At 36.3% G+C, this 12,670-nt stretch overlaps 1 protein-coding gene across 2 annotated transcripts in view; it reads left to right on the top strand.

Moving 5' to 3' along the window:
- Positions 1-12,670, top strand: part of SLC44A1 (solute carrier family 44 member 1) — a gene marked incomplete at its 3' end in the record, with an annotated part of 204,700 nt that overhangs the window by 142,182 nt on the left and 49,848 nt on the right. The window contains exons 13-15 of one of the 2 annotated variants that reach the window (XM_079707177.1): positions 2,381-2,518; positions 9,613-9,849; positions 11,871-11,951. In XM_079707177.1, coding sequence (XP_079563303.1) covers positions 2,381-2,518; positions 9,613-9,849; positions 11,871-11,951 — 456 coding nt within the window. Of the gene's footprint in view, positions 1-2,380; positions 2,519-9,612; positions 9,850-11,870; positions 12,162-12,670 lie in introns of those variants that run through there. The other variant, XM_079707176.1, reaches the window with a different exon arrangement.

Consider the following 12,670-nt stretch of genomic DNA (forward strand, 5'->3'; position numbering starts at 1 on the left):
AGCATTTGTTGTAGAGCTGGTTTGGTGGTGCTGAATTCTCTTAGCTTTTGCTTGTCTGTAAAGCTTTTGATTTCTCCATTGAATCTTAATGAGATCCTTGCAGGGTAGAGTAATCTTGGTTGTAGCTTCTTCCCTTTCATCACTTTAATTATATCATGCCACTCCCTTCTGGCTTGTAAAGTTTCTGCTGAGAAATCAGCTGGTAACCTTATGGGAGTTCCCTTGTATGTTATTTGTTGTTTTTCCCTTGCTGCTTTCAATAATTTTTCTCTGTCTTTAATTTTTGCCAATTTGATTACTATGTGTCTTGGTGTGTTTCTCCTTGGGTTTGTCGTGTATTGGGCTTGCTGCACGTCCTGGATTTGGGTGGCTATTTCCTTTCCCATGTTAGGGAGATTTTCGACAATAATCTCTTGAAATATTTTCTCTGGTCCTTTCTGTCTCTCTTCTTCTGGGACACCTATAATGCGAATGTTGTTGCATTTAATGTTGTCCCAGAGGTCTCTTAGGCTGTCTTCATTTCTTTTCATTCTTTTTTTTTTATTCTGTTCCATGGTGGTGAATTCCACCATTCTGTCTTCCAGGTCACTTCTCGGTTCTTCTGCCTCAGTTATTCTGCTATTGATTCCTTGTAATGTAGTTTTCATTTCAATTATTGTATTGTTCATCTCTGTTTGTTTGTTCTTTAATTATTTTAGGCCTTTGTTAAACATTTCTTGCATCTTCTCGATCTTTGTCTCCATTCTTTTTCTGAGGTAGTGGATCATCTTCACTATCATTATCCTGAATTTTTTTTCTGGAAGGTTGCCTATCTCCACTTCATTTAGTTGTTTTTCTGGAGTTTTATCTTGTTCCTTCATCTGGTACATAGCCCTCTGCCTTTTCATCTTGTCTATCTTTCTGTGAATGTGGTTTTTGTTCCTCAGGCCACAAGATTGTAGTTCTTCTTGCTTCTGCTGTCTGCCCTCTGGTGGATGAGGCTATTTAAGAGGCTTGTGTAAGTTTCCTGATGGGAGGGACTGGTGGTGGGTAGAGCTGACTGTTGCTCTGGTGGGCAGAGCTCAGTAAAACTTTAATCCTCTTGACTGTTGATGGATGGGGCTGGGTTCCTTCCCTCTTGGTAAGTTTTAGTTCCAAAGTAGGTATACGTTCCCTTCTAAGACTCAGACATATTTCATGTTATGTTACTTATTCACATTTCCCAGAAAATGCCAATGCTGTTCTAGAATGCAATGTAAAAAAGAAGGAAAAAGTCTGAGTGGTCAAAGAAAACATGACCACTTCATATTCTATCATATACCAACTCAGTCTGGCCTAAAAAAGAGCAAAAGTGAGAAGGGGGTGGGGGAGAGAGGAGAAGGGAGAGATTTTTAGCAATTTATTAGCTTCAATAACTAAGAAGTCCAGAATCTGGCTAGTTCCTAATCATGCAAACATTGTCACCCAATGCGAGTACCTGGTTCCTCTCTCTGTTCTGACTTCCATTACGTTGGCAAAACAGCCATGGCAATTCGTACCCTCACACCCTGCTGTCCAGAAAAATGAGAGAGCTGCTCTGTCAGGAGCACCTATGGAAGAGAAAGAAAACTTCTTTTTTTCCCACAGAAGCTCCAGGGAACATCTTTTACTTTCATAGGCTCTGATTAGTTTATGTACCAATCCCTGAATCCGTTGTTGTAGGTAGAACATGTTGATTGGCTTACATCAGCCAAGGCCCACCCCAAGAGCTGGAGGTAGTGTCAGTTTCACTCAGACTCCAAGAGAATGGGGAAGGTCTGTTTTCTTAAAGGGGATTTAGGATCCTGCCCTACGAGGGAGGGGTATAAGCTTGGCAACAGACAGCTGTCTATTGCAAGAACTATGAGATAAGACAGCATAGAAGAAAGTATCAAAGAGGAGGTGTTCCAGATAAAGCAGCACAGCAATCTGATGCCTTTGTGTGTGTGTTTGTGTGTGTGTGTGTGCGCGCGCGCGCGCGCAGCGCGCACGCGTGCGCGCAGCTTTTAATGCATCACTGAAGTGGTAATAATGCATCACTGATATGCATGGTAATGAACCCAAGATATCTAGGCAAGTTTAAATTATGATTTGATTTACTAATACATGGAAGAAGTTAATGGATATTGGAAAGGTTTATGTGTTTTTTAATAAATATCAATGTTTTTAAAGGACCTAAACTAGGCCAAATGAGAAGCTCTCATTACCATATCAGGTTTTTTTTTAATGTTTCATATTTCCTTGTGCTTAATCTAAATCTGTACCTCACCAAAGCCATGGGTTTAACTGTGAAATAGTTTTACAAGCTATGCTTTAACTATGTTTGGTTTAAATCTTAAAGATTACATTTACTGATGAAAAATTGTTTTTGCTTTTTGTCCAGAATGCATACACAGCCACAGCTATCAACAGCACCAACTTCTGCACCTCAGCGAAGGATGCCTTTGTCATTCTCGTGGAGAATGCTTTGCGAGTAGCTGCCATCAACACAGTGGGGGATTTCATGTTATTCCTAGGCAAGGTAATAAGACCAAGTATATTATCTGAGACAGACAGTAAATTTTTTCATATGCATATAGTTGCTCTTTAATTTCAAAAATATACGTAGCCCACAAAAAAACTAAAAGTCACATAATATACAGCAAGCACTTACAAAACCCTTAATATGTGTCAAGCACTGTTCTAAGTACTTTACATGTATTGTGCTCATTTAATCCTCATAATAAATTTGTAAAGGAAGTACTATTATTATCTTCATGTTACAGATGGGGAAACTGAGGCATGGAGCAGTTAAGTAATTTGCCCATTACATATTTTGAATTAAGAAACAGTCCATGTAATGGTTAGGGGCACTGCATCTGGAGCCTGACTGCCTGGATTTAAATCCTGGCCTGACTAGCTGTGTGACCTGAGGCAGGGTATATAACCACTCTGTGCCTCGGTTTGTCCATTTGTGAAATTGGGGTAATAATAGTGCCAAACCCCTAGAACTCTGAGGGTTAGACTGATTAATACGTGTAGGGTACCTAAGATAGTGCTTGACACATTGCAAGTTCTTGATGAATATTAGCCGTCATCGTTACTATATATAAACCCCTTAAAATAGAGCTGTTAGGGAATGAGACCTAACTGTCCTCAAAAGTGTTTTTCTATTCTGTGCTATTAAAATCTGCAAAATATTAGATAACATTATAATTGAGGACTCACTTTATCTTTGTATCTATATTTCAAACCATAAAATACTCAGAAAATTTGAAAGATTGAGTTAAGAAAATGGCACCACCACTATAACCTAATAACTTATTTTTATATTCCCTCCCAGTGTTTTTTCACAGGCTTATATTTCTATAGTATAACAATCCTAGTATACATAGCTATTTCTTCTGCTATTTTTCACTTCATATTCTATCATATACATTTTTTGTATTACTTTGATAATCTTCATAATTACTCATTATCATGATGGCCACTGTTCCATCAAATGCTATTCTCTTACTGCTGAACACTTAAGTTACTCCAACCACTGTGCCTTTAAAATGTTTTTGAAAGGAAATTAAATATTTGATGTAGAAAGGCATTGACTAGCACTGTGTAATGTAGTTTTAAGTTCTCAGGCAATTGTCATCTAAAAAGAATTATAAAACCATACAGATAGTTATTTTGAAAATTTGTAATTAAACATACGTTATGACTCCTGGATTTGTTTTTGTCATGTTTTAACAATAAGAGGAAATGTTTTATAGTAAAAATTGAATGAGTTAATTCATGTTAACGAATGAGTACAGGTCTGACCCTGTCAGTAACCATTGCTATTACTTATGTGCTATATGACTAACTCAGGAAGGCTTCAGATTTTTTGTTCATTTTTTTATGTATTTATAATTGACCCCTATTGCTAAGAAAGATATGAAGCAACTTAAAATAAAAACATATATAATGCAGAGCAATTAAAATAAGAGAGAAATAAGAAGACATATAAAGAATAAGGGAGAAAATTATACCAAGTGGCAACATTTGATCATGATGATGATTTTAGTAACTCTGATTGAGACACTTGCTGAGTACCAGGTACTGAGGGCAGTGCTTTATGTGAAGTGTTATATTTGGTCCTTCCCTGTAAGGAGACCTACTACTATTATCTTCATTTTACAGCAAAGGAAACCAAAGTTTAGAGAGCTAAGTAGGTTGTCCAAATTTAGAAAACTCGAATGTGGCAGAGCTGGAGTTCAGACTCAGATCTGTCTGACTTCAAAGTTTTTAATCACTGTGTGCTATAATTGCCTCAACTGACATTAATTTTGTCCCTGGGCCTTTTTTTCTTCCCCCTAAAGCCTTTTGATTCTGATGATGGTAAACTACTGGAGATAATTCTAAATACAGCATTACTTATAGTAGTGACTAATTGTAAACAATGTACTGCCTGACAGTAAAGTTTGGAAATAATAATCAACAGACTATTCACCTCTTAAACCCTGTTTTTTTATTTTATTTTTTTAACTTTAAAAATTTTTTTTGGCCACCCCATGTGGCTCGTAGGATCTTAGTTCCCCAACCAGGGATTGAACCCGGGCCCATGGCAGTGAAAACACCAAGTCCTAACCACTGGACCACCAATGAATTCCCTAAACCATGTTTTTTATTGAGTTTATAATGTGATAATGTGTATAATAAGTGGAAAAGCTGAGTAAAACTACTAGACCATCACAGAACCATTTTAAAATGTGCATAAAAATGTGCATAAGAAAGAGAAAGAAAATTAATATCTCAAAATATTTTTAATAACGATTGCTTTGGGATATTGAAAATATGAGTGATTCTAAGCACCTCCCCCCACTTTATCATATAATGGTAAAGTTTCTATGATATGATAGAAACTTTGATAAAGTTGATAAACTTTATGATATGATAAAGTTTCTATATTAAGTATGCATTTCTCTTATAATGGAAAAATATATACAAGATAAAATACAGTGTTTTAAAATTGGCTTTGAGTTTTTCAGCAACCTAATGACCTGTAAAAATTTTTTCTTTAGGTTTATCATAACCTTTTTGTCATTCAACAAATATTTATAGAGTGCCTACTGGTAATGTACTAGGGGCTATTCTGGGTGCTGCTTATATACTAGTCAATAAAGAGAATTTAAAATCTGGTAGAAAAGGAAGTTTTGTATCCCTTTTTTCACTTCGTGTTATATTATGAGCATTTCTCATTTTATTAAAAATGTCTATATAGTTGTTGTATCATTTATTTAACAAAGCCTCTGGGGTTTTTTGGTTTTTTTACAGTTGAACTTTTCTCAATTTTTTACTATTATAAAGCGAAACTTTTGTATACCAGTTCTTGCCCACATTAATACTTATTTCCTGAGGCCAGAATCCTAGAAGTGGAATTAATGAGTTCAAATACATAATAGGATTTTTGATACATATTTCCAAGTTGCTCTCCAGAAAAATATAATTTTGAATAACATAATATTTCTAATGTTGTAAAAACAAGAGTTTTAAAACCATGAAAGGTAAACACTTTTTAAATTGAGAAATCAAAAAGGAGAAAGATAAGAGGAAAAAAAAACTTCTGGGTTTCCAACATACTAAGATAAATTCTTGTTTTCCTTTTCCAAAAATATAGTTCTGATCACAGAATGCAATCTTTTTTTTTTTTTTTTTTTTTTTTTGCGATACGCGGGCCTCTCACTGTTGTGGCCTCTCCTGTTGCGGAGCACAGGCTCCGGACATGCAGGCTCAGCGGCCATGGCTCACGAGCCCAGCTGTTCCGCGGCATGTGGGATCTTCCCGGACCGGGGCACGAACCCGTGTCCCCTGCATTGGCAGGCAGACTCTCAACCACTGCGCCACCAGGGAAGCCCTACAATAAATCTTTTAAAGAGTTTCTTTCATTACAATTAATGAAATTAATGGCTACTAGTATGCAGAAATAGTTTTTGATCAGATAGTTCAACTAGGTAGATCATAATAAACATTATGAAAGTGTCAGGAACAAACTACTAGTACATGGAACAACTTGGATGAATCTTGAGGGAATTATGCTGAGTGAAAAATGCCAATCCCAGAAGATTAAGTGCTGTATGATTCCATTTATATAACATTCTTGAAACAACAATATTATATCAATAGAAATGGAGACCATATATGTGGTCATCCAGTTAGTGATAGGGAGGGGGGAAGTAGGAATATCTAGAAAAGGTTAAAGTGAAGGATGCTTGTGGTGATGGAAATGTTCTGTATCTTTGTCGTATCAGTATGAATATCTGGGTTGTGACTTTGTGCTATAATTTTGAAAGGTCTTACCATTGAAGGGAACTGGGTAATGGGTACATGGAATCATTCTGTTACTTTTTATAACTGCACGTGAATTCATAATATCTCAAAATTTTAAATTTAATTTTCAAAACCTTGATTTTAGAAAGAAAACAAAAGACAGTGTCATGTATTCCATTTCTATGAAGCCCCAATGATTTAATGGAATGGTAAATTAGATTTGGAAGAGACCTTAGCTCCTCTAGTTTAGTGGCTTGTAACCTATGATCACTGGCCTACAGGGTCCTCAAAGATTAAGAATAGTGATTTAGAAGCTTTTTAAACATTTTTAAGTCTAATAGGTATTGCATTTTAAGTCTAATAAATATTGCATACCACATATTTATTGCCAATAAAACTATACCAAAAGAATCCCCGAAATCTTGTTTCTTTGCTTCTGTTTGAAATTATTTTACCTCTACTTGATAATACTTTTTATGACAGTTAGATGTTCTAGCTGACAATTTAATCTGGCTTCAATTATTAAAAAATGAAAATATGAGTTACTTGTTGATGCTATTTTGTTGGTAAACAAAATCTTTCAAAACATGGGTTCCATGGGGGAAAAGGGCATCATAAATGCAAGATTTATGATGACAAAAAAAGAAAGAAAGAAAGAAAGAAGCTAAGTTTGCCAGTCACTATGTTAAATGCTTTCAGAATGCTTATTTTAACAATTACAGGATGTATGTCCTATTGTGTCTCTCTTAAAGATGGAAAAACAATCTCAGAAAAGTTAAGTGAACTTGCTTAGAGTCACAAAACTAAGAAGTTCTAACTCTGATTCAGTACTACATCTTTCTGACTCCAAAACCAGCATCCTTTTCTTCCTGCTTCTCACATCCTACTCTGTGTGTGAATCTCTTCTACTGCATCACAAATAATTTATCCTTTATAACAAGAGTGTCTAAACCTTTAAAATCAAACATCCTGTTACCAAAAAATAATTTGAGGGCTTCCCTGGTGGAGCAGTGGTTGAGAGTCCACCTGCCGTTGCAGGGGACACAGGTTCGTGCCCCGGTCTGGGAAGATCCCACATGCCGCAGAGCAGCTGGGCCCGTGAGCCATGGCCGCTGAGCCTGTGCGTCCGGAGCCTGTGCTCCGCAAGGGGAGAGGCCACAACGGTGAGAGGCCTGCGTACTGCAAAAAATAATAATAATAATAATAATTTGAGCATGTTTCCCCAATATATTTACATTTATTTATTAATGACATATGTATAGCTTTCATTAATAGATGCTTTATAAAGTGTAAAATTTTAAATGTATGAGAAATACTAATAGAAGTCCCAGGTGATTCTCTTGAACCTTCTCTTGGCTATGTGTACTGTACCATGGAGATCAGTGATATAGAGCAGTACTCCTTATAGGCTGTGGACTTTCTAAGAATCACCCGGGGGTTCTTTGAAAATGAATATTGCTGAGCTTCATATTAAATCAAACCAATCAGATTCTCTGGGGGCAGGACCCAGGAATCTGCATTATTCACAAACTCCCCAAGGGATTTCCAGCCCCTCTAATAGTTTGAGAACCACTAATGTATCCTCTGCTTGAATGAGTGCATGATACCCTTTCATTATATTGGGGAGTATTATTACATTTCTTTGACGTTTTAAGCTAAATGTCACTAGTTTTTGAAGTTGGTTCTCATGTGACAGTATTCTACCTTAACAGTTTTTTGTCTCAGCATCTACTTGTCTGAGCCACATCTTCTGCCTATAATTGACTTTAACATTTCAAATGTGGTTTTACTTTTAGTGCCATAGGGAGAGTGTAAAGCAGCTGAGTTCTCCCATAGGGTGGATGTAAAAACATTGAAGAAGAGTATAAGAAATAACTCATCCTAAAATTGAAACAGAAGAGTGAAAAAAAAATGGACCTAATTAGCTATTTGTGGACATCACCCCAGAAAATAAGTCACTGTGAGAGAAGATTCATAGGTATATTGCCACAAAAAAATCATGGGAGGGGAGCAGACCCAGATTTGCTCCCTAAAATCATCTGAGAGAGTGTTCAATTTATAGCTTAACCAATATATCCTCTGATGCATTATAATTCCTGGTTAAGATAATGGTGAATGAGAGATGTTTTGGTGTTGATAAATAGTGAGGGAAAAGCAAAAGAAGAATTCTCAGTCTGCCTGTCCTCAGCACTGGGCAAGGAAAGGCTGCTGTGGTTCTAGGGAACTCTTTCTTTTCCTTTGTTATTTAAAGCTTGATGCTAGGCCAGGTAAAGGGCTGGGGAAGAGTCTGGCTAGGATTCAGTGTAATCTGTTACGGTGATATATCAGTATCCAAGTATTTGCTGAATTTTTACCTGGAAAGAGTACTGGTGTTGGCATCTTAACACCATTTTTTGAATGGTATCTGCTCTTTATTCTACTCTGTGGCCTTGGGCAGACCAGCTAGCCCCTCTAAGCATGTTTCCCAATCTATAAAATGAGGCTGATAATGTTTGCCATAAGCCATTCATAGAGTTATTGAAAAACTGAAATAAAAAGTATTAAAAGGAACACAGAAAATTTAAAGTGCTGCATGTACAAGTGTTGAAGCATCAGAGTAGGTGGTTCTTGACAGTAGGCAAATGACTATTTCTTTTATTTTTACAGCATGAGTGTGTTTGGCAACCTCTTTCTCCACAAATAGTCCAAATCAACACTTCATGGCAAATCATATTAAATTCACCACATATTCCATGTGAAATAAAATATGAAACAAAGAAAAAGCTCTTAGAGATGTTTGTTGCAGTGTTATTTATATCTGAAAACAATATGTCTGCAAGTATAGGAGAATGGTTAAATAAATTTTAAATCACCCATAAAATGTAAATATGTAGCTGAATACATATTTATGAAACATTTATGATATATAAATATTAATGAAGAGCTTTTAATGATATGTTTATATAATACTATTTCATATATGTAAAAATGCTTAGAAAAAATACATAGCAATACCCTGAAATGTCAATAATTTTCTTCTGAGTGCTAACTGTGTATAATTTTTTTTCTAATATGTGTATACATTTATCTTAAAAATTGCCACAGATGCTAAATAAGTGAAGTCTTAGGAAACAAGCATAACATTTGGAAAACTTGATTATTTTTAGTGTCGACAAGGATGATATTTATGTTATATCATATACATGTATATGGGTATTTATGGATTATGCTTTCTAATTTGAGGTGGCATGGACTCATGCAACCATCATTTATAAATGGTAAAGTCTGCAAATGATGAAGAAATAGTGGTTTTATGCAGGAGGTTATTAAATGTGATCTTTGTTCTCTCTGCTTTAGGTGCTGATAGTCTGCAGCACAGGTTTGGCTGGGATTATGCTGCTCAACTACCAGCAAGATTACACAGTATGGGTGCTGCCTCTGATCATCGTCTGCCTCTTTGCTTTCCTAGTCGCTCATTGCTTCCTGTCCATTTACGAAATGGTAGTGGATGTATTATTCTTGTGTTTTGCCATTGATACAAAATACAATGATGGGAGCCCAGGCAGAGAATTTTATATGGATAAAGTGCTGATGGTAAGTACCTCAAATGCCCTCTACTGCTTTAAGGATAAAAATACTAATATAAGTATTTTGTAGACCATTCTCTGTATTTAATTCCCATTATATGAAACTGAGTAATTCAGAATTAAACCTTCAGCACCCGTGAATGAGGTTAGTCTTGGGGAAATCAGGGAAGAAGATCCTCTTGGCATGAATGAGACCATTTCAAATCTACCTAGCTAGAGCAGTTTCCCATTAATAGTCCTGAGTTCACACTATTCCATACTGCTCTCTCCATCTCTCCAGTTAGATACACTTGAATCGACTTCGTTAGCCCTTAAACTGGAACATTGGACAGCTGGTGTTCTAAGTGCCTTTTCCTGAATCAAAGACAAAAAGTTTTATTTCCCAGGTTGTAGTGCCTGTCTGTATTTCTCCATCCACCACCTTTCCAAGTATTATTGCTGTCAGCTCTGTTAAAACTCATTATCCTAAGTATTCCAGGCCAAACTGAAGGAGTTTTGTAATGGATACACATTATCAGACCCATGACTGGTAGATGGTATTGTTTTCCATTAGTCAAGATCTGAACCTTTACACAGATATTATATTCAGATTCTTTATAGTTATGTAGCCTCTGCAGCCTCCCTATATTAGAACCTCAATTAATTTTTTAAAAAAATTTAGAAACCATTCTAAAATGGTTTAAATACTAGTATCAATGTCAAATGCTGCCCAATTAAAGATGTGTTTTAGGGCTTCCCTGGTGGCGCAGTGGTTGAGAGTCCGCCTGCCGATGCAGGGGACACGGGTTTGTGCCCCGGTCCGGGAAGATCCCACATGCTGCGGAGCGGCTGGGCCCATGAGCCATGGCCACTGAGCCTGCGCGTCCGGAGCCTGTGCTCCGCAACGGGAGAGGCCACAACAGTGAGAGGCCCGCGTACCGCATAAAAAAAAAAAAAAAAAAAAAAAAAGATGAAAGATGTGTTTTAATAAAGCTGTAAAATATTCCTATCTCAAGAATGGATAATATTTAAGATTAAACATTAGACCTTGAAATAACAAACCATCTTCCAGAAACATGGTTTATCTAGTTAAATCTAAAATAAATGTATTAATAAATAAGCTAGATTTTTTTTTTCGATCTCGAAAATTCTAAGTGATTCAACTGACCTATTTGGCACTCATTATCTCTTTTACTAAGAACATTACCAGCTACATTTTGGACATTTTCATAATCTCAATTATAATCCTAACTGATTATTTTCATAATGGAATTTGACCTAGAAGCATCATCTCTCTTTTGATTAAGGCATTTAGGAGGAGATTAGGCATTTTAAGCCATTTTAAGCCACTGAAGAAAAGCAGAGTAAAAAATATAGTTTTTATTATTTTAGTTTTCTCTATAAGAATGATGAGGATATTGAACGAGGAAGTGCTCCATAAACTTTGACAGGATAGAAATGTTTCCTTCAGGGCATAATCCCATTTTAACTACTTCTATCCACTGGTTCTGGTTGTTACTCCCCGTCTTCCTGCTTTATGGAGTAATTTCAAGGCCAGATAGACTTTTTTTTTCAAATAGCTTATTTATGGCTTGGTAAAAACAGTATACTATACTTAGTATCAATGCTTTCTTTTACCTCCTAGGGTTATTTTAAAGAGGAGGCTTATAGAGTAAAATGTTGTTGCTTTTCCATTTAACCTTGATATGGAAAAAGTAACACAACAGATAAGACAGTATTCTAAGTGTGGAAAAATAGTCTTTTCTAAAAAACGAACAGTATTTTCTCTTTCAGATAGAACTAACATGTCTTTGAGCCTAAGTGAGATTGTCACAAAGAATGGTGGGAAAAAAGATTTTATATCAACAGATTGCATCCCCACAAATTTAGCTGCTCTTGTGTGTGGTACCAAATATTACTTATTGCTATGTTTTTAGGCCATCCATTTACCATTACTGAGTCAAAAATGTAAATATTCTTTAGAAATCATCTAACAACTGAAGTCTGAAAGGACCTAAGAATTTATGTAACTTGGTCCCTGTTTTGCAGGAGTTTGTGGAAAACAGTAGGAAAGCAATGAAAGAAGCTGGTAAGGGAGGTGTTGCTGATGCCAGAGAGCTAAAACCGATGGTAGGTGGAGATGAGGAGGTGGCCGCCCTCCAAGAATTTCACTTTCACTTCCTCTCTCTCTCTCTCTTCACTGACTGCACTTCTTCAGGAGAAGCTTTTGTGATCTGTGTCACGCAGGACGTGCTGCTCTTTCTGTTTGTGTGTTTACCCATCACTTGGATGGCAGAATTCTTGTCACAACTGAGACCACCTTCTGTAAAAGTAAGCTGAAAGGAACAGTGTTCATGGCGGGGCAGGGGATATTTTTGTCCCTGAGATGAACTTGCAGTTTCCATTTTTTTCTTTTTAACTGTCAGTGTTTAGTTTTCATGGGACTGAACATTTGGTTGTGCACTTGAACTGACGGTTTGATACTTATTTTAGAAATGATGATAGCAATTCCTTTCAACTTGCTGAAATTCATATTCCCGCCTTCTTTTAATATTGGTTTGTTTATGTTGCTGTCTTTTCCCCTTTGCTGACTTTTTCTTCTGTTGCCTGGATTGTACTTTCTTTATTTCTTAAGCTATTTTTCAGTAGCAAACAAGGCTATTTCCGTCAACACCCACATTCCCACTCAATAAGACAACCTGGTCTTCTCCAGCCTCAGCTTAATTGTGAGAAAGATAAATTACCTCTGGTCAGTGATATATATAACCACTCTCCTTTCATGTGAAAAAAGCAACTTAAAGTTAACCAGTATAAGAAAATCCTGAGTAGCTTTTTCCATATATATCCTC

This window comes from Hyperoodon ampullatus (assembly GCF_949752795.1).
Source record: "Hyperoodon ampullatus genome assembly, chromosome: 6".
NCBI classification, from domain to species: domain Eukaryota; kingdom Metazoa; phylum Chordata; class Mammalia; order Artiodactyla; family Ziphiidae; genus Hyperoodon; species Hyperoodon ampullatus.